The following is a 23,865-nucleotide window of genomic DNA, read 5'->3' on the forward strand; positions in this document are numbered from 1 at the left end:
AAGAATGTCATCAGCGTCCGCGTCCGTTTTTTTCTTATCATTTGCATGGCAAACTTGACTTCGATTTTTTTTTTACTTTCCTTCATGTCTGGAGATCCTCCAAAAATAAAGGAAGACACACGGAAACAAAAATGGACACGGATCACGGAACAACGGAACCCCTTTTTGCAGACCGCAAAAAAATACTGTCGTGTACATGAGGCCTTAAGCATACTATTTCAAAATGTGTGTTAAACATTAAACTAGGCAACTTACCAATAAATTCTTTTGGAGGCAGAGCCACGGCCATTGGTTTGTATCTCCTCCTCCATGACAGCGTGCATGGTTGAAGATGTTTGCTGCACCTCCAGATGAACCCCACTGCATATGTGTTGGTCTCCTGACTGTCCTAGACCTGTGAATGTGAAAAGGAAACTAGCACATATGCAGTGACAGTTGCGGATAGACATCTCTTGTCACATGTCCCTGTGTCCATTTTATGTAGACTCTCATAAATACACAGGCACATAAATATACATACACATAATGCACACACACATACAGGCACACACACAATATACACACGCACATGCAGGCAGGGTGATGAACAGATCATTCACACAGATGTTTTATAGTGAATGATAACCTGATCTCGATGGTCAGGATACTGCAAGGCAATTCCCCCAACTTAGTGTCTGCAATGTACTGTATGCATGCAGATACTAACACTCTGCACCACTCTGTAGCTCTGCTCTAACATAGGTTTTAATCGGTTTTTCCACCATGAGCCTTGGATCACCTGGAGGTCCCGCAGGGCCGTTCTGGGATGAAAAAGCAGCCCTGGGGCACAAATTCCATCAGTTCACATATAATATTGCATAAAAATATTGGTGCGTAACGCACACTGCTGCAAATTTTGCATTTATAGATCCGAAGTCCCTAACCATGTGATTAGGTATTTATGGTTTCTACTTTATTTCATTTTTAGTACTGATGCTATATCTAAGCTTAAGCGAATCGAGCTTCAGATCATAGATCCCAAGTTGATTCGTTCAAAAGCCTTCTTTAAAATGCTGTTTCCGTACAGCATTAAAATGTATTGGCTCCATGGAGGAAACATTTGTCTCTGCCAAAGTGGCACGAGACTTCGGTAAATAACTTCAGTATTCCTATCTGCTTACTTAGAAACATTTTAAAATAGGAATTCGAAGTGGGCTTTGGTACCGAGACACTAGCCAGTACCGAACCCGACTTTAGATTCTCACTTTAAAATGTCTTTGAATAAGCAGATAGGAATACCGAAGTTATTTACCAAAGTCTTGCGGGATTTCAGGCAAGACAAATTTTTTTTCCTCCATGGGGCCAATACATTCTATCGCTGTATGGAAACAACATTTCAAATGAAGTTTTGGGAGGAAAGGGATGCAAATGAGCTCTTAACAAGCTCTGCCTCTAATGCCACCAGATGTAAGGCAGCTATCCTATAAGTCAATGTTCAGCTCTTTAACTAAGCCTTGAGATATGGCTTGGATATTAAATAAGCCAGCACCTCATCTGCAGACAGCTGTTTCGGGGTGATTGCACTCACCTGAATTCCAGAGGAGCATGTATGGCCTATAAGTCTCCTCACACTGATTAAGGTGCTCTCTCCCTAAGGAGAGATAGTACCCCCCTAACCCTGACAGGCCTCTCTCCCAGTTAAGCCAGTATACTATGCTCTGCACTGATGAGGGGCAATCACCCTGAAACAGCTGTCTGCAGATGAGGTGCTGGCTTATTTAATATCCAAGTCATGTCTCAAGGCTTAGTTAAAGAACTGAACATTGACTTATAGAATAGCTGCCTTACATCTGGTGGCATAAGAGGCAGAGCTTGTTAAGAGCTCATTTGCAACCCTTCCCTCCCAGAATTCCAGAGGAGCATGTATGGCCTACATAAAATACGCCTCTAAGTTCTTTTTATCAAGTATCTTAATTTGATTTGTGCAAGCAGTGAAACAAAGGAACAATTGTATGTGCAAAAATATATAATCGTTTATTATAAAAACCAAGAATATAAAACCAATACAACTGCAAAACAAATGATGAAGTTACAAAGTAACACCCAAATTGTACCACACGGTGGTGTTAACACACCCCTTTCTGATCAGCACAGTATGATGTAATGATTTATGACAACCAGTGTCATACTTGTAACAAATGGACTCATATACCAGGAGAAACTTAGGATCTTCTGTTATCAAACAGTCTATAACAATAAAACATGACTCTGTTTTCCTATGACCAATCAAAAATATATGATATTAATATGATAAAATATTCAGATCGGCAATAAGACTAAGGAACTAGTCCTCTTTTCAAATAATGTCAGATCTTCGATTAACAATATGCATCTTTGCTAAGAGAATAATCAGCATTATGGAGGCACCTAAGACTATATATTCCCACAGTATGGGAACGATGGCTATATACCGAGAGAAATATCTTATTAATATCATGAGTAGTAAACAAAATATACGTTACCGGGTCAAAGGTAGACAAAGTTCAGATGGGACCAGTTCTGAAGAACTTTCCTAGTAATCCAAAAAGAATAATCCAAGTTTCTTCTGATAAAGTTTTTCTTTTTGAATGAATGGATCAATGGATATATGGATCTTTTTTCCCTCTCTCTCTAGTTCTCCCTTGCTACCCCGCACACGAGTAATTATTCCCCCCCTTATCTAAGAATCATCCCCTTTAGATTAGGGATTCCCAATCAGGTAAGGTGGGTGTACTTGCATGCTAATAATACCATGATGTCATATCAACTCCTAATATGGTCAAGAACAAATAATGAAATAATATAATATTGTCCATCTGCCTCCAGATGGCACTGCAGTATTGTAAATGAACATCACAACTTTTAAGCATTAAAATTAAATATCTAATAATATGTTTTCAGGACCTCGTTGACCTTTCTTAACAAATCATTGAGGAAGGTCTTTCCCTGACACTTTTAATTACCTATATCCCGGACTTGTTGGAGTTGACTGTCTCCTCCTATCTTTTTGAAATATAGTTTGACTTGATGAAAATTTTATATAGCGGCTTTGATGCTTGGCATCGGAACTTGTACATTTCACTTATCTACATCTATGAATAACTATTGTTTTGAAATAACATTTTCTCTTCTCAGAAAATCCAATTAACATAAACTTACTTGTCTCTATACCTTCTACAATACCTTCTAAATGATAAATACATGGTATAACATATATATATAAATCGATACATTGTTACACATAGATAATACATTATATGAATTATTGATTAACATATGTTGTAAACTAAATATACCATGCAGAGATATATATAATATAATTATGAATATATAAATTGAACTTCATATAGCAGGTGTGCCTCAAGGACATGAAACCTTATCAAATAACCTTGTTCCCTCCAGACATATATGTTTTAGGGAGTTGACTTACTCCTTACAGATGGTCCCATATCTTTAGCAATAACTTTTAAACACAATGTCCGTTTATGTTCACAATTATTTTTTTTATAAATTGAACTTGCCATGAACTCATCTTGGCTTCCTCAGCCACATAATAGAACTTTGGTTCAGGCTGATTTTATTTTTAAAGGCAATGAGATGAGCATACATTTTGATCATAATGTCATTAGATAATATTGTATACGTATGAAAATGCACAACAGTCTCCTCACGCTGATTAAGGCGCTCTCTCCCTAAGGAGAGATAGTACCCCCCTAAATGAAGTTTTTGAACGAATCAACTTGGGATCTTATGATCCGAATCTCGATTTGCTCAAGCCTAGTCATGACCCTAGGTATACTATCAATAATAAAAAGATGTATAGATCCTTCTGTCCCTGTGTAACTGTACATAAGACCAGGGGAGGGGTAAGGCTGGGTTCACATTTGCACAATAAAAATAATGGAAGTGACCTTTCCATCTTATGATGGAAACAAACACCACCTGATGGACACCACTGACCATAATGGGATTCAGTTTCCATTGGAAAACATGGCATTTTACTGGACAAAGAAGCACAGCATGCTACGTGATTTTGTCCAGTATTTTTGATAGAATCTGCAATGGTGAATGGAGCCTAACATGGACTTCTATGCGTGTAAAATTTGGCTTAGTTCACATTAGCGCTAATGGTTTATGTGGCTATGAAAAAAAGTTTCAGTGAGGCATCATTCACACGACCGTTTTTTTTCCCCATTTACGGCCCGTTTTTTGCGTTCCGTATACAGAACCATTAATTTCAATGGGTCCGCAAAAAAAACTGAATGCACTCCGTATGCATTCCGTTTTTTATATTTCCGTTCCGTTGAAAGATAGAACATGTCCTATTATTGCCCGCAAATCACGTTCCATGCCTCCATTCAAGTCAATGGGTCTGCAAACAAAAATAGAACACATACAGAAATGCATCCGTATGTCATCCGTTCCGTTTTGCGGAACCATCTATTGAAAATTTTATGCTCAGCCCAATTTCTTCTATGTAATTAATGTATACTGTATATGCCATACGGAAAAACGGAACGGAAACACAACAGAAACAAAAAACGGAACACTGGATCCGTGAAAAACGGACTGCAAAACACTGAAAAAGCCATACGGTCGTGTGCAATAGGCCTTATGCTCAGTTTGGCTCCGCTCCATCATGTTTCTGTTATTTTTAATAGGAGAAAAAGTACTATCTGCAGGAAATAATGGAAACATGGCGGAAAGGAGCTTTCCATTTAATGCTGAATTGTACCAGTTATTCAATCCATTAAACAGATCCTCTGATGGAATAGAGCCACAAAAAAGTCAATGCAGATGTGAATAAAGCCCAAGAGTGCCTGCATACAGTGCAGATTGCATGTGGTTTTCTGCACGGATTTTGTGTGAAAAAACTGCAGCGTATTACAGTCCTACAAACTGTATAAGATTAGACAAATGTCATGTACACTATGGGGGTCATTTATCGAACTGGTGTAAAGTAGAACTGGCTTAGTTGCCTATAGCAACCAATAAGATTCCTCCTTTCATTTTCCAAAGGAGCTGTACAAAATGAAAGGTGGAATCTGATTGGTTGCTATGGACAACTAAGCCAGTTTTACTTTACATCAGTTTGATAAATGACCCCCTATGTTTTGTTTTTTTAGGTGTGGAGGTTGGCCTGCTGTGTGGACTTTGAAATCTACAGAATGTCAATTGTGTTTTTTTGTGCAGATTTTTTGAAGGGTGAAGTTTTTGTGCAAAATCCGCATCAAATCCACCAGCTGCACTTGTTGTGGAATACATGTGCTTTTACCGCAAGGATTCTCGTGACTAAAAACAGCAGGGTAGTACAATACCACCAAAGTGTAAGAGATTACACAGATCTCATGTACATTTGTGAAACTGACCTGCTGTGAATGAAGGGTGAGATCTGCAGCAAAACTGCATCAAATCCACACCAAACCCTGCAGTTAGGCCTCATGCACACGATCGTTGTGTGCATCCGTGGCCGTTGTGCCGTTTTCAGTTTTTTTTCCGCGGACCCATTGACTTTCAATGTGTCCATGGAAAAATCGGAAAATGCACCGTTTTGCAGCCGAGACCGTGATCCGTGTATCGTGTATCCTGTCCTATTTTTTTGACGGACAACGGTTCACGGTCCCATTCAAGTCAATGGGTCCGTGAAAGAACACGGATGCACACCAGATTGGCATCCGTGTCCGTGATCCGTGGCCGTAGGTTACTTTCATACAGACTGATCCGAAGATCCGTTGGCATAAAAGCTTTTTCATAGCTGAGTTTTCACTTTGTGAAAACTCAGATCCGACAGTATATCCTAACACAGAGGCGTTCCCATGGTGATGGGGACGCTTCTAGTTAGAATATACAACGAACTGTGTACATGACTGCCCCCTGCTGCCTGGCAGCACCCGATCTCTTACAGGGGGCCGTGATCAGTACAATTAACCCCTCAGGTGCTGCACCTGAAGGGGTTAATTGTGCTATCATAGCCCCCTGTAAGAGATTTGGAGCTGCCAGGCAGCAGGGGGCAGACCCCCCTCCCTCCCCAGTTTAAATTTCATTGGTGGCCAGTGCGCCCCCCCTCCCTCCCTCTATTGTAATGATAATATTGGTGGCACAGTGTGCGCCCCCCCCCGCCCCCTCCTCCCTCCCTCTATTGTAATAATAGCATTAGTGGCAGTGTGCGGCCCCCCGCCCCCTCCTCCCTCCCTCTATTGTAATAATAGCATTGGTGGCACAGTGTGCGGCCCCCCCCTCCCTCCCTCTATTGCATTAACATTGGTAGCAGTGTGCGCCCCCCCCCCTCCTCCATCTATTGTTTTAATACATTGGTTGCAGTGTGCGCCCCCCCCCCCCCTTCCTTTATTGTTTTAATACATTGGTGGCAGTGTGCGCCCCCCCCCCTTCCTCCCTCTATTCTTTTAATACATTGGTGGCAGTGTGCGGCCTCCCCTCTCCCCCCAGGCAGAAGGGGGCAGTCATGTACACAGTTTTTTTGTATATTCTAACCTGAAGCGTCCCCATCACCATGGGAACGCCTCTGTGTTAGAATATACTGTCGGATCTGAGTTTCACGATGTAGCTCATATCCGACAGTATATTCTAACATAGAGGCGTTCCCATGGTGATGGGGACGCTTCAAGTTAAAATATACCATCGGATTGGAGAAAACTCCAATCCGATGGTATAAAAGAACTCCAGACTTTACATTGAAAGTCAATGGGGACAGATCCGTTTGAAATGGCACCATATTGTGTCAACGTCAAACGGATCCGTCCCCATTGACTTGCATTGTAATTCAGGACGGATCCGTTTGGCTCCGCATGGCCAGGCGGACACCAAAACAACTTGTTTTTCATGTCCGTGGATCCTCCAAAAATCAAGGAAGACCCACGGACGAAAAAACGGTCACGGATTACGGACCTACGGACCCCGTTTTTGCGGACCGTGAAAAAAAACTGTCGTGTGCATGAGGCCTTAGAAATAGCAGATTTTGGTGTAGAGATATGTTACACATAAATCCATGTCTTTTCATGTGCAGGCGGCCTTAGGCCCCTTTCACACGAGCGAGTTTTCTGCGCAGGTGCAATGCGTGATGTGAACGCATAGCACCCGCACTGAATCCTCACCCAATTATTTCAATGGGTCTGTGTACACGAGCGTTTTAAAAACGCAGCATGTTCTATATTCCCAGCCCAGACCCCATAGAAGTGAATGGGGCTTCAGTGAAAAACGCATCACATCCGGAAGCAAGTGCAGGTGCGATGCGTTTTTCACTGATGGTTGCTAAGAGATGTTGTTTGTAAACCTTCAGTTTTTTATCACGCGCGTGAAAAACACATTGCACTCGCGCGGAAAAAACTGAACAACTGAATGCAAATGCAGACAAGACTGACTGAACTTGCTTGCAAAATGGTGCGAGTTTCCCTGACTGCACCCTGAACGCATCCGGACCTAATCCGTCAAGCTCGTGTGAAAGAGGCCTTAGGCCCCTTTCACACGGGCGAGTTTTCCGTGCGGGTGCGATGCGTGCGGTGAACGCATTGCACCCGCACTGAATCCTGACCCATTCATTTCTATGAGACTGTGCACACGAGCGGTGATTTTCACGCATCACTTGTGCGTTGCGTGAAAATCGCAGCATGCTCCTCTTTGTGCGTTTTTCACGTAACGCAGGCCCTATAGAAATGAATGGGGTTGCGTGAAAATCGCATGCATCCGCAAGCAAGTGCGGATGCGGTGCGATTTTCACGCATGGGTTCTAGGTGACAGTCTATTCACTGTATTATTTTCCCTTATAACATGGTTATAAGGGAAAATAATAGCATTCTGAATACAGAATGCTTTGTATAATAGTGCTGGAAGGGTTAAAAATAATAAAAAAGTTAACTCACCTTCTCCTCTTGTTAGCGCAGATGCCGGTCTGTTCTTTATCTGTGGGCTAAAGGACCTTTGATGACGTCAGATCACATGCTCCATCACCATGGTGATGGACCATGTGATTGGAGCATGTGATCTGACGTCACCTCAGGTCATTCAGTCCACAGCTAAAGAACAGAGTGGCATCTGCGCGAACAAGAGGAGAAGGTGAGTTAACTTTTTTATTATTTTTAACCCTTCCAGCACTATTATACAAAGCATTCTGTATTCAGAATGCTATTATTTTCCCTTATAACCATGTTATAAGGGAAAATAATACAATCTTCAGAACATCAATCCCAAGCCCGAACTTCTGTGAAGAAGTTCGGGTCTGGGTACCAAACATGCGCGATTTTTCTCACGCGAGTGCAAAACGCATGACAATGTTTTGCACTCGCGCAGAAAAATCGCGCATTTTCCCGCAACGCACCCGCCTCTTATCCGGGCAAAAAACATGACGCCCGTGTGAAAGAGGCCTTAGGCCCCTTTCACACGGGCAAGTATTCCGCGCGGGTGCGATGCGCGAGTTGAACGCATTGCACCCGCACTGAATCCTGACCCATTCATTTCTATGGGGCTGTTCACATGAGCGGTGATTTTCACGCATCACTTATGCGTTGCGTGAAAATCGCAGCATGTTCTATATTCTGCGTTTTTCACGTAACGCAGGCCCCATAGAAATGAATGGGGTTGCGTGAAAATCGCAAGCATCCGCAAGCAAGTGCGGATGCGGTGCGATTTTCACGCATGGGTTTTAGGTGACAGTCTATTAACTGTATTATTTTCCCTTATAACAATAATATGAATACAGAATGCATAGTATAATAGTACTGGAGGGGTTATCCTCTTGATTGCGTAGTTCCCGGTCCCTTCTTTATTAGCTGTGGGCTAAAGGACCTGTGGTGATGTCAGATCACATGCTCCATCACCATGGTGATGGACCATGTGATTGGAGCATGTGATCTGACATCACCACAGGTCATTTAGCCCACAGCTAGTAAAGCAGAGACCGGGAACTACGCGATCAAGAGGATAAGGTGAGTTAACTTTTTTATTTTTTTAACCCTTCCAGCACTATTATACTATGCATTCTGTATTCAGAATGCTATTATTTTCCCTTATAACCATGTTATAAGGGAAAATAATACAATCTTCCGAACATCAATCCCAAGCCCGAACTTCTGTGAAGAAGTTCGGGTTTGGGTACCAAACATGCGCGATTTTTCTCACGCGAGTGCAAAACGCATTACAATGTTTTGCACTCGCGCGGAAAAATCACGCATTTTCCCGCAACGCACCCGCCTCTTATCCGGGCAAAAATACTGACGCCCGTGTGAAAGAGGCCTTAGAGAGCGTACTTGCTTTCTAATTGTCTCATATGGGGTTTTTTCTTTTCCAGAAAAGGAGTGAGAAGATGAGCGCTCCCCCATCTAATTACCCCATGTAGCTGCTGTTTTGATATCACGACCCAGACATTTACTAGCATCCGGACCACATCATTAAACTAGTTGCACCAAACACGCAAATATCAGTAAAGCCTATGATACACTATCCCTTCTGTCCATAATGAATCTTGTAGGGTAAATGCACATGATCAGGATTGCGTGCGGATTTTCAGTGCGGATTTGCGTGTGGAAGCAATCTGTAGTTCTTCCATGGGGTTCCGTGCCTCCGTTGCACACCACACCTTCCGGATTGCATACCCATTCAAATGAATGGGTCCGCATCCATGATGCGGTACACAAACAGCTGGTGACCGTATATTGTGGACCCGCTGTTTGCGGGCCGCAATATGGGCACGGCCGGGCAACGGCCATGTGCATAAGCGCTAGTAGAGATAACAGTGCAAACTTGGCTCCTACATAGGACTGCATGGTTCGGGTGCAACACTGAAATAGGTGTAAGGAATGTATTTTTCATGGCTTCTCCATCAGAGCTCATTCAATTAGACTGTTCACAAATTAAGCCTTTGCCTCAAAACGTGACAGGAAAAGTTTTATTAAAAATAAAAATTGCAAAGCTTAAAATTTGATCAGACCATTGGTGTCAATAATACCCCATGTTAAAAGGCATCTGTCAGCAGATTTGTACCTTGAACACCATTCAAAGTCAATGGAGGACGGATCCGTTTTCTTTTGTGCCAGATTGTGTCAGTGAAAACGGATCCGTCCCCATGGACCTATATTGTGTGTCAGGACGGATCCGTTTGGCTCAGTTTCGTCAGACACCAAGCAGCGTTTTGGTGTCTGCCTCCAGAGCGGAATAGAGACTGAACGGAGGCAAACTGATGCATTCTGAGCGGATCCTTTTCCATTCAGAAAGCATTAGGGCAAAACGAATCAATTTTGGACTGTGTGAGAGCCCTGAATGGATCTCACAAACAGAAAGCCAAACCGCCAATGTGAAAGTAGCCTTACATGTGCACTTGGAGGCTGAAGGCATCTGTTCATATGTGCTCAAATTGCTGAGAAAATTATGTTTTAATATATGCAAATGAGTCTCTAGGAGCAACGGGGTTTTTCCATTACACCTAGAGGCTGTGCTCTCTCTGCAACTTCTGTGCCCGTGCACTTTCATTGACAATGCCAGGCAGCGAAAATATCCTTAAATGCAGAGGGCGTGGCAGTTGCAGAGAGAGAGACGAGTCTTTAGGAGTAATGGCAACGCCCCCGTTGCTCCTAGAGGCTAGATTTTGTGGGCGAAAGGGCTGAACAATAGGGCTTGTCATCTAATAAAGGCACTGTTATATGGGTCTGAATCTGTATTTATGGGTATCCTATGTATATAAACTAAGGTTCAGAATAGACAAAGAAGAAGCAAGAAAAGAAAGGCAGACAGAAAATGGAAGAACATGAAACGTATACAAAATAAAACACTTTCCCCACACTTTTCTCCCCACCAATCCTCAAAAAAAAAAAAAATTGCCCTTAAACAAAATGGCTTCCGCTGGTTTCGTCGCATGGGCGTAGTTTCTTAGCAGCATCTCTGCACTCTATAGTACAGCCGGGAGGCGCTCTGTCTCGGTCCTCCAACGTCTCGGTGGTGGCTCTCCTTTCTAGCTGGTCCTGTGCTCTGAGACCTGCCGGGAGGAGGAGGGGGCGGAGCTGCGGCTGCTCGCTCCGCATCCTCTCCAGTCAGCTATTCTTTCTCCACTTCACGCATCCTCCTGTACAAAGCCTGGAAGAGCCGGGCCTGGCAATGGATACGCAGAAAGTAAGCTGCATGTTATTTATGTTGGTGCATCTGCCCCTGCCCGCACTGGTGCCAGCCGTGCTGCACTGTCCAGCTCACGTTCATGTATGTAAACAGCAGTAGCAGCCCGCTCATTCATTGCTGCTGGTGTGCGGGACAATAGGTGCAGTCGTCTGCATGGTGATGGGTGGCACAGAGGATGCGGGCACATCATGGGCGTGGGTCGGATGTGTCTGTGTCTGGTCCGGCATCCTCCCAAATCATGTGCTTCTCCCCCTGTAGTGCTGGCATCAGTCAGTGCCCCCTGTAGTGCTGGCATCAGTCAGTGCCCCCTGGTATTGATGTCTAGGTCCTAGCATGGTGGATGACTTTGCACTTATTGTCTGCACTGGGTGTGGGTGGGTGTCAGGGGTGTGATGGTGGCTGAGCATCTATGGCCTTGCCTTCCTCCTGTGTCATTATGCACCAGGAGCAGGTGCTTGTGTGGGGTATGCCCAGCTGGTCTCATCTGCTAGTGCAGAATTGGCATCCTGGCGAGGATGCCACAGGGTGGGTGCCTATTGTAAGTGGATAGGTAGATGGCATATAAGCGCCCTGGGAATGTCGTGGGAACTTGCTTGGACTTCAGACGTGCACTTTGTGGGTTGTCCTTCACAATATGGGCATGCTCGGGGTGTGGCATGGGATTGACCTAGGAGAGGTCAGCGCTGGCCCACAGGCTGTTTTAGAAAAGTTGGTATAAATGTGGGTATACACAGCCCGGTATTGGTTTTGCACTAGTTGCAATGCTAGACATACGCAGCGCCCCTAGAGGGGTGGAAGATGTAGGTGGGATAATTGCTGCCGTTGGCGAGGCTGGCACGTATACTTGTGGGTATCTGAAGCTGAGAATTGCCCACTAGTGACAATATGAAATATATTACTGTATTTAGAGATCACAGTAAATGAGAGCGTGAGAGGCTACAGTCAGTGTTTGGTCAGTGATTATCATCAGTGATTGGCTACATGCACACGACCGTTGTGTGAATTGCGGATCCGCAAAACACAGATGGCGTCCGTGTGCGTTCCGCAATTTGCGTTGATTTCCGCAATTTGCCATTGATATAACTGCCTATTCTTGTCCGCAAAACGGACAAGAATAGGACAGGTTATATATTTTTTTGCAGGGCCACGGAACGGAGCAACGGATGCGGACAGCACAAAGGGTGTTGTCCGCATCTTTTGCGGCCCCATTGAAGTGAATGGATCCGCATCCGAGCTGCCAAAACAACGGCCGTGTGCATAAGGCCATTGTTAGTCCAAACCAGGTGCGGATCAAAGACGCAGAACAGGGGCAGACCTTTCATTATGCCTTATCTCTGAGTAGGACCCCCTCCTGGTTTAGCTCACAATAACTGATGTCGGCCGCTTTCACATAGTCAGTGTTTGGTCAGGGTTCGATCCGTGATTTTCATCGGTAATTGTGAGCCAAAACCAGAAGTGAAGCCTCCACAGATATGAGATCTGCACCTGTTCTGTGTAGAAGCCACACCTGGTTTGGAAATGGAAACACTGGTGGTGTGACAGCGTCCCGTGTGAAAATGGCATTAAAAGAGTGGCCCAAATTATTATTATTTTTTTTAAAGGCAGTGAAGGTATTAAAATAATAAAACATTCACCACTCTGAACCCCCTTGGGGTCAGCTCTGATGCTGCTGCAGCCATGATGTCATGTTTTGGCAGTGATGATGCCCCCTTTATGCCACGTGTGACCACTGTAAGCCAGTAACTGTCCTCAGTGGTATATGCTTGATACCAGTAAGACAGGTGATTGGCTGCGGGGTCACATGCCGCGTACAGGCGAGTCACCACTGCAGTCAGACGGCGGACAGAGCGGCTGTGCTGTAACAAAGAGGGTTCCGGATGGGGAGAATCAGGTTTTTTAATTACTTTTTTAGTAGCTATAGTGCCTTTTAAAAATTAACCTGGACAATCCCTTTAAACACCTTTCTGATATATGTATGCCACTCCCTTTTTTGTAAGGCTGCTTTCACACTAGCAGGTCAGCAAAAACGCTTCAATTACTAATAATACAACCGTCTGCACCCGTTATGAATGGATCTGGTTGTATTATCTTTTAAATAACCATGAAGGATCCGGCATTGAAAGTCAATGGGGGACGGTTCAGTTTTCTATTGTGTCAGAGAAAACGACTTGCACTGTGAGTCATGACGGATCCGTCCCCATTGACTTGCATTGTATGTCAGGCTGCAGTCCATGGCGGAGAGAAAACTGCAGCATGCTCTCCGGTATGGGAACGCAACGGAATGCATTTTGGAGCATTCTGTTCTGTCCCCATTGACACTGAATGGAGACAATACCGGAAAAGAGAAACGCATATGTGAAAGCGGTCTAAGCCAATAGAGGTCATGTGGTAGAGCTCTGGTTCCACCGCAATAGAAAGTGTCCTGTTTCTTGTATGGCTGCTAGTCCTCTAAGTCAGGGAAATGACATCAGCTTGGATAGAGCATTGTTCACATGTCCTGAACTAAAGGGAGGCTGTCCGCATTAACGTTGTAGGACTATAGATATGTCTGCGTCTGGCGGTGGTTTGACAGGAGCATTACAGCCAGTAGCTAGGATGGAAACCTCTACAGTCACATGCTCATAATAGCCGATCCAGAATAGGGTTTCATCTGCCTCGCTATATATATCCATACAGTAGGATACTTCATAGCGCTCTCTGCAGTTGTAGAAATGTGCTGGACCTGCAGATTGTTATGTGTACTCTGTTACTTTAGAGGGGTTTTCTGGGATTACTATGGTTTTTAGGGTTACTTACCTCATGTACAAAATCCCCACGCTTTCTTCTTTTTCAATTTGGACTCTCCTGACCCGTTTTCACCACGTAAGGCTACTTTCACATTAGCAGCAGGGGACTCCGGCAGGTGAACAGCCCGTTGGATCCGTCCTGCCGGTAGTTCACGGGTGCCCCTGGACTGCCGCTCCGTCCCCATTGACTATAATAGAGGCGGGGGCGAAGTTCCAGCGGCAGCATGGCGAGAGGCAGCCGGACTAAAAGTACTGCATGTCGTTCTTTTAGTCCGGCGGCCTCTCACTGTGCGCTGCCGTGCTGCCACCGGAACTCCGCCCCCATTATAGTCAATGGGGACGGAGCAGCAGTCCAGGGGCACACGTGAACTACTGGCAGGACGGATCCGACAGGCTGTTAACCTGCCGGAACAGCCTGTCGGAGGTCCGTGCTGCTAGTGTGAAACCAGCTTAAAGAAATCCCTCTGGTTTGTTTCCCTCCTGTATGCAGCACCTCCTGTTGTATCCAACCAAACCCATGATGCACTCCTTTCTCTACCTCAGCTCCAGTGCCGCTCCTAATAACACCGTTAGTTTATAGCTCCTCCCACCAGCTAGTTGCATAGACACTCCCCTATCACTGCTTCTAACAACACCCAGCTAGTTTATAGCTCCTCCCACCAGCTAGTTACATAGACACTCCCCTATCACTGCCCCTAACAACACCCAGCTAGTTTATAGCTCCTCCCACCAGCTAGTTATATAGACACTCCCCTATCACTGCCCCTAACACCCAGCTAGTTTATAGCTCCTCCCACCAGCTAGTTATATAGACACTCCCCGATCACTGCCCCTAACAACATCCAGCTAGTTTATAGCTCCTTCCACCAGCTAGTTACATAGACACTCCCCTATCACTGCTTCTAACAACACCCAGCTAGTTTATAGCTCCTCCCACCAGCTAGTTACATAGACACTCCCCTATCACTGCCTATAACAACACCCAGCTAGTTTATAGCTCCTCCCACCAGCTAGTTATATAGACCCTCCCCTATCACTGCCCCTAACAACACCCAGCTAGTTTATAGCTCCTCCCACCAGCTAGTTATATAGACACTCCCCTATCACTGCTTCTAACAACACCCAGCTAGTTTATAGCTCCTCCCACCAGCTAGTTATATAGACACTCCCCTATCACTGCCCCTAAGACCACCCAGCTAGTTTATAGCTCCTCCCACCAGCTAGTTACATAGACACTCCCCTATCACTGCCCCTAACAACACCCAGCTAGTTTATAGCTCCTCCCACCAGCTAATTATATAGACACTCCCCTATCACTGCCTATAACAACACCCAGCTAGTTTATAGCTCCTCCCACCAGCTAATTATATAAACACTCCCCTATCACTGCCTATAACAACACCCAGCTAGTTTATAGCTCCTCCCACCAGCTAGTTATATAGACACTCCCCTATCACTGCTTCTAACAACACCCAGCTAGTTTATAGCTCCTCCCACCAGCTAGTTATATAGACACTCCCCTATCACTGCTTCTAACAACACCCAGCTAGTTTATAGCTCCTCCCACCAGCTAGTTACATAGACACTCCCCTATCACTGCCCCTAATAACACCCAGCTAGTTTATAGCTCCTCCCACCAGCTAGTTACATAGACACTCCCCTATCACTGCCCCTAATAACACCCAGCTAGTTTATAGCTCCTCCCAGCAGCTAGTTATATAGACACTCCCCTATCACTGCCCTTCTATACTCACAGCATGCACATTACACACACACACACACACACACACACACACACACACACACACACACACACACACACACACACACACACACACACACACACTCTCTCACACTCATGATTGCTATGGATACTATACACACAGAGCTCTGCAGTATACACACACTCATGATTGCTATGGATACTATACACACAGAGCTCTGCAGTACACACATTATACACGCACGCAGAGCTCTGCAGTACACACATTATACACACACAGAGCTCTGCTGTATACACATTATACACACACAGAGCTCTGCTGTATACACATTACACACACACACAGAGCTCTGCAGTACACACACAGCTCTGCAGTACACACACAGAGCTCTGCAGTACACACATTATACACACACAGCTCTGCAGTACACACACAGAGCTCTGCAGTACACACATTATATACACACAGCTCTGCAGTACACACACAGAGCTCTGCTGTATACACATTATACACACACACACAGAGCTCTGCTGTATACACATTACACACACACACAGAGCTCTGCAGTACACACACAGCTCTGCAGTACACACACAGAGCTCTGCTGTACACACATTATACACACACAGCTCTGCAGTACACACACAGAGCTCTGCAGTACACACATTATATACACACAGCTCTGCAGTACACACACAGAGCTCTGCTGTATACACATTATACACACACACACAGAGCTCTGCTGTATACACATTACACACACACACAGAGCTCTGCAGTACACACAGAGCTCTGCAGTACACACACAGCTCTGCAGTACACACACAGAGCTCTGCAGTACACACATTATACACACACAGCTCTGCAGTACACACACAGAGCTCTGCAGTACACACATTATATACACACAGCTCTGCAGTACACACACAGAGCTCTGCTGTATACACATTATATACACACACACAGAGCTCTGCTGTATGCACATTACACACACACACAGAGCTCTGCTGTATACACATTATACACACATTGCTCTGCAGCACACACAGAGTACTGCTGCTGGCGGCACACAGCTCTGCTGCATTTACACACAGAGCTCTGCAGTACATACATTATACACACACAGAGCTCTGCAGTAAACACATTATACACACATTGCTCTGCAGCACACACAGAGTACTGCTGCTGGCACACAGCTCTGCTGCATTTACACACTCAGCTCTGCTGCTTGTATATAGACCCATACAGTTATCTGTACACTGGTGGCAGCATAGTCTTCTTGGTCTGGCCACTCCCACTCATGCCATCATAAAAGGTCCTTCAGCTGCAGTTAATTGGAGGTTTCAGTTCCTTTTACTGCTGCTTAGGACCTTCAGCATGGAGGGGCCGGTGGTCCACACAGTCCTCTCCATGATTGTTCACGCTTCTCTCCTGTCTGCACTGATCACACAGATTGGTGTAAGGCAGTGAGAGAGAGAGAAGTGTGCAGATGCACAGCCCACCCACTGATCCAGCAAAGTGTCAGCGCTCTGCTGGATCATTAAAGGGGTTATCCAATCCCTATAATGACCACCAGAATGCCCGGGCCCCACCTCTAGAGCATACTTACCTGCTCCCCGGCACCCATGTCTCTGTGGATTCCTGCATGGCTGCCGCTGCATCTCCCCATCGCGCGTATCAAAACATCTGGTGACCGGGGGAGCAGCCTCCCTATCGAAATGCAGAGAGCACGTCACAGTGACACTGAATTTGGCAGAATAAAACTTCATATTCACACTATTCCTGATTATTCAAACCTCCACAAAAAGTATGTTTGCCCTGCTCTCCCCAGCTCCTGTGTAGTGTTGTCTGCAGTTTAGCGTGATCAAAACTGCTGACAAACTCCTTTTTTTTTTATAACTAGGTTGAAAAAAGACAAATATTCATTAAGTCAAAAGTTCCTCATATTCCAAGGGCAATTTTGGCTCACTTGGCTTATGGAGGGAGGGGGAGGGAAGGAAGAGCTACTAGAGCCTTCAGATGTGGTCTGCTGAATTCCCTGGATCACAGTATTTTCAGACTGCTCCATTATGGATACCATTGCTTCTAATGAAAGCGTCCTGGCTATTGATTTGGTCATTCCTACGTAAAGTGGTAGGACAATCTCCTCCGTTATTGATGGCACGCTTGTCTCCATCTAAAGGACTGTGACAAATGACATCTTTATTCCGAGAACCATATGATGAAGACACATTTATAATCCTCTAAATTTAAATATATGTCTACATGGATACTGGCCGCTTGCATTCTGCATTTTACAAACGCCTATTGTCCGCAAAACGGACAAGAATAGGACATGTTCTTTTTTTGGAGGGGGGGAGGGGGGAAAGGGGCATGGATCAGAAATATGGATAGGGACAGCACACGGAGTGCTGTCCTCATCTTTTGCAGCCCCATTTAAATGAATGGGTCTGCATCCGACCCACAAAAAATGCAGATCGGATGTGGACAAAAACTACGTGTGTGCATGAGGCCTAACAGTGACTTTTCTTTCCTTCCTTTATTGGCATACAGTGGTAAATGGGGTCCTGTGGATACATTAGGTGTGAACAGAGTCTAACTGAAGAAGCACATTCATATAACCAGCCGCAACTTCTCGTGATAATAACATCTTGTGTGTTTGCTTGCTGCTGAGGGTCTGTAATGTAGATAAAGTTGGATAACCACTGGGATAGATTTATCTAAACTGACTCCCATGCGCTAGTCTTCATCTCCCTGTGCAGATGCCTCTTAACAAATGAGGCGCATCTCTGTCAGTCCATGCGCCAGAAACTGAAGCCTTTGCCATCTAGTGGCTAGTATAGACTTGAGATATGATTACAGATGAGCGAATCGACTTTTGATGAAACATCCGAAGTCGATTTGCATAAAACTTTGTTCTAATACTGTACGGAACAGAAGCTCCGTACAGTATTAGAATGTATTGGCTACGATGTGCCGAAGTTATTGCTTCGCGAAGTCTCGCGAGACTTCGCATAATAACTTAAGAAATTAATTTATACTGTAAAAAAACATTTACTGAACCCTAGTTCGGGATTTTTTTTACAGTATAAATAAATTTCTTAAGTTATTCGCTCATCCCTAGATAGTTAAGAAATCCATCAGGCCGCGGTAGGCTCCATTCCTGCTAAGCCTCACCACTTTTTCTTGCCACTTTAGAGTACTTTCACACTAGCGGCACGGACCTCCGGCAGGCTGTTCACCCGTTGGAACAGCCTGCTGTAGTCCCTTGCCGCTAATGTGAAACTAGCCTTAGAAAACTGTCGATAAGTTCAAAAAGTCACAAATTATGATGGAAATATGGTGTGCGCCATCATTTCCAAACTTTTAATGCCACAATAGTGGTATACACAGCTTGATAAATGGCCCTTCTTGTGTTTCATAGTCCACATGAGCAGATCTGTTTGCCAGCTCTGTTACCTCACCACATGACAGGTTCATAGGAGCAGGTTTATCATTGGTTTTACGCCACTTCTATGGTGCATTCGACTATTCTCACAAAAGTGGGCAAGGCTTAGCGGAGGGAGCGGGGTTTCACAGCCCACCAGATTCACCATGTGGAGTATGCATGGGATGATAGAAAGGGGTGAGAGAGCCTGTCATAGCAGGGGTGTATATAGTAAACATTTTCCAGAGAGTCCATACGGGTGGGAATTTTCTGCTATCGCCTACTGACGTGTAAAGCCTAGAGTAAGGGTCCATTAACACGTCTGCAAAATGGGTCCGCATCCGTTCCGCAATGCGGACCCATTCATTTTCACTGACATTCCGCGGGCCCGTAAAAAAATAAAACATGTCCTATTCTTGTCCGCAGACACGGACAAGAAAAGGCATTTCTATTATACTGCCGGCCATGTGCGGTCCGCAAAACAGTTGCAGACGTGTGAATGGACCCTTATGTGTCCACCTCTGGTTAAGAAGCTTCCTAACAAGGTTGTAACTTGGTCCAGATATTTTTGCAGTGAATTGATCCTAAAATTTGGAAATTCAACTAAAAAATAAAAATAAAATATCATTCTGACAGAATTTTAGGTGATTTAATTCAGGAGAATCACAGAGAGAGGGAAGGAGAGGCAATGGGATCACTTTCAATTCAGGGAATTTGTCAAGACTGGTGTTTCATAGGGCAGTTGTGATCTAGTTTGTCTGGGAGTATGAAGTGCCTAATTTATTAAGAGGTGCAGTCTATGAGTAGTGTTGAGCGAACTTCTGTTTTCTAGTTCGGCATACAAGGTTTGGGTTATCTAAGAATTCCGTTATGGATTCCGCTACCATGGACCATAACTTATAACTTCCGTGGATGCGAAATCCTTAATGGAATTCTTAGATGACCCAAAACTTGTACGCTGAACTTGAAACACAAGTTCGCTCATCCCTATCTATGAGCTGACATAGATTTCAGCTATAGTTTATACCATTTACTTTTAGTAAATTTGCCGGGCCATGGGAGGCCATTACCCCATAGTGAGGTCCAACAACAACACACCCACTTTTTGGGGTGCTAGCAACATTTTAAGGGCTGTTTCACACAAGCGGATGCCGAGCGTGACATCCGCTGCGTGAATGACAGTCAAGACCCGATGCGGACAGCAGAAGCACGGAGCAGTAACATGACTGATAATGCTCCGTGCCTCTCTGTGACCTCTTTACTCCGAAATCACGGTGACAACTTTATCTCACTGTGACTTCGTAGTAAAGAGGTCACAGAGAGGCATTATCAGTCATGTTAGTGCTCCGTGCTTCTGCTGTCCGCATCGGGTCTTGGCCCTAAGGCCTCATGCATAGAGATGAGCGAACTTCTGTTTTAAGTTCGGCGTCTAAAGTTCGGGGGCGGGTTAGCGGAGAATCCCGATCTGGAACCGGATATGGATTCCGACTTCCGTTGTGGTCCGTGGTAGCGGAATCAATAATGGCCGATTATTGATTCCGCTACCACGGACCACAACGGAAGTCGGAATCCATATCCGGTTCCAGATCGGGATTCTCCGCTAACCCGCCCCCGAACTTTAGACGCCGAACTTAAAACAGAAGTTCGCTCATCTCTACTCATGCACACAACTGTGTCTGTTTTGCGGTCCACAAACAGCCGATCCACAAAATACAGATGCTGTCCGTGTGCCATCCGCATTTGTTTTGCGGACCCTTTGATTTTAGTGGGTCCAGATCTGTGTGCTTTCCACATCCATATGTTCATTGAATATCTCCTATACTTGGCAACAAAATGTGGACCACGGACCCATTAAAGTCATTGGGTACACAAAAAATGCAGATGCAACCAGTATCCCTATTTTGCGGATCCGCAAAAGGCCTAGTGCCAATTTCCTGGTATGCTGGGTTTGATAAATGTAGCAAAATGGGAATACGCCCTTAGGCAGGACGTCTAGCCATCCTCGCTTGTGCGTGCTGGACTTGTAGAGATTGTTGCCGCTTGTATCAGCTTGTGTGCAGTGCACGGTTGTGATGCAGCTTGGTGCCTGCTGTTGCCAAAAACTTTTGATAAGAATTTACCTACTTCTAGGTTTCTGGAAATGGCTTTGCTGATTTTTTATTCAGACAAGGAATGTCATGTCTGCATGATGTTATCACAAGAGGCAGTTGGCTAGTAACATAAGAAATACTACATTTGCCAAGTTGACCAGATTAGTCATTGTGACTGGAAATGTAAGGGAAGCTTGGAGTAATTCAATTAACACGCTCATCTGCCGTGAGGAACAAATCCATTTTAATCTCGCATTCATTAGTTAGAGGTCTCGTAGAGATGTTCATTCTAGTCATTGCTGGCCTTCACTTTTCCACTGCTAAGGTGACCGGACGTACAGTGTTGAAGAATAATACATTGTGAGGGTCGTGTATACGACTTGGTGTCTGTCATCCTGTATAGGACTGTATACATTTTCTTCAAGCCTAAAGAGCAGGCCATGTGATGCCATATAATTTATGTTCAAATGTATACAGTAATTTATAAAGGGGTTTTCTGAGATGAATAAATATCCCATCGTTGGGGGTCCGACTCCCAGCACTCCTGCTGATCAGCTGTTTTAGGCTAGGTCTACATGACAATTTTTATAATGGCAGTCTATGGTGTCGCACTGCAACATGTTGTGACTGCGACGCAACAGTCGCAGAAAATCCATTTGAGATGGATTTTTCGGCGACTTTTGCGTCGCAGTCGCAGCATGTTGCAGTGCGACACCATAGACTGCCATTCTAAAAATTGACGCGTGACATTGGTGCAACAAAATGTCGCAGGACAAATGTTGCGCCCTATCGCGCGACAAATGTCGTCGTGTAGACCTAGCCTTAAAAAGGCCTCTTACTAGGACTTTGACGTCACGTTCATTGGTCACATGGCCTAAGAACAGCATAGTCCCATTGAAGTGGCGCTGTGCTTGGTAAGCAGCTGACCAGTGGGAGTGCCAAGAGCCGGCCCCCCACCGATCAGGTTTTGATGACCTATACGGAAGATAGGTGATAAATATAAAAGACCCAGAAAAGTCCTGTAGGTTTTTTTTCATTCCATTAGGACACACTAAAAGGGAATCTGTCACCAGTTAATGATAGCAAAGTACCCTAATGAACATACGTTTATGGCGCTATGTACAGCTGCCTGCACTCCCAAGTAGGTGGCATAAGAGTGTCTACACAATATGCTAAAAGGGATTTTCTGAATAATGCTGTTTAAAACAATGGTCACAAAGGTTTTTTTTTTTTTTAAAAGCCATCCTCATCCTGGTCTGGTCAGTGCTGCCAACCCTACTTCCACAATCTACTGCGGGCAAACGACAATTGACAATTCGCTCGTTCATCTGGTAATCGGTGGCACCTTTACACCGCAAGATAATTGCTAATGAGCGTTCCTATGAACGCTCGTTAGAAATCTGGCGGATTCTTGGCCCATGTAAAGGGCCCTTTAGGCCTTATTAACACATTTATGTCTGTTTTCTGTCTTTGAAAAAACAGTCTGTTTTTAATCCGTGATGATGTCCGTGCCGTACGTGTGTCTGTATTTTGCCCTCCATGTGCCATCTGTTTTTCATGTGCACTGCTAGGTCGATAAGGGGACTTGCAGAACGTCTTCTAGCAGTGGTCCATGAAAACAGAATAAACACAGACCTATAGCCTTATGGTACTTTCACACTTGCGGCAGAGGATTCCGGCAGGCAGTTCCCCTCACCGGCAATCTGGACGCAAACTGATGCATTTGTGAGACGGATCCGGATGTGGATCCGTCTTAAAAATGCATTGCAATACTGGATCCCTCTTTCCAGTTGTTATCCGGAAAAACGGATCCGGTATTTATTTTGTTCTCATTTTTAAAGGTCTACGTATGCGCAGACCACAACACTGGATCCGTTTTGCCGGAACACTTGGGGCCCGGATTTGGCATTAATGCATTTCAATGGCAATTAATGCCGGATCCGGAATTCCAGCAAGTGTTCAGGATTTTTGGCCATAGAGAAATCTGCAGCATGCTGCAGTATTTTCTCCGGCCAAAAAGCGTAAAAGGGACTAAACTGATGCATCCTGAACGGATTACTCTCCATTCAGAATGCATTAGGATAAAACTGATCAGTTTTTTTTCCGGTATAGAGCCCCTAGGACAGAACTCAATTCCGGAAAAGAAAAACGCTAGTGTGAAAGTAACCTTATATGAGTGTGCTTGGTCCAAGTTTTGGTAGTGCAAGCTTTGCTCGGAAGTCTGAATATACCCATAAAATTCTGTGGAGAACATAGCACACATCCGTCACTCACTGATACGTGATTCAGGCTTCATGTACACAACTGTATTTTTCATCTGTGTGAAATTTTGCAGATACCACATTGACCCATTTATTTCTGTGGGGCCAAGCTCACACCTATTTTTGTGTATCCATATAGCCGCTCCACAAGTTGTAGAACATGTCCTATCCTTGTCTGTATTGTGGAGGAGAATAGCTCTTCCTACTGAGAAAAATGCTGAATGCACATGGAAGGTATCCATATTTTACGCTTCTGTGGTTTTCGGACCAAAATCTGCACATGCTGTATGCATGAAGCCTAACCCTAACGTTGTAGGAGCCTGGTTACGATACACAAGCCACCTATGGGATAGACTTGACCTAATAGCACTGCCTATAAAAGACATGGCACACTGACAGACCTGAGTGCACTGGACTTGGTTATTTATAGAGGAGCTGCTG

The 23,865-nt window shown here is 44.8% G+C and overlaps 1 protein-coding gene across 2 annotated transcripts in view; it reads left to right on the forward strand.

The window, feature by feature from the left end:
* The first annotated feature begins 10,977 nt into the window (after nucleotides 1-10,977).
* Nucleotides 10,978-23,865, forward strand: part of LOC122943553 (FSD1-like protein) — a 72,473-nt gene continuing 59,585 nt past the window's right edge. Inside the window, exon 1 of one of the 2 annotated variants that reach the window (XM_044301383.1) lies at nucleotides 10,978-11,133. In XM_044301383.1, coding sequence (XP_044157318.1) covers nucleotides 11,119-11,133 — 15 coding nt within the window. In that variant the 5' untranslated portion in view covers nucleotides 10,978-11,118. The remainder of the gene's footprint in view (nucleotides 11,134-23,865) is intronic. The other variant, XM_044301384.1, reaches the window with a different exon arrangement.

This window comes from Bufo gargarizans, chromosome 7 (genome assembly GCF_014858855.1).
Source record: "Bufo gargarizans isolate SCDJY-AF-19 chromosome 7, ASM1485885v1, whole genome shotgun sequence".
Lineage (NCBI taxonomy): Eukaryota > Metazoa > Chordata > Amphibia > Anura > Bufonidae > Bufo > Bufo gargarizans.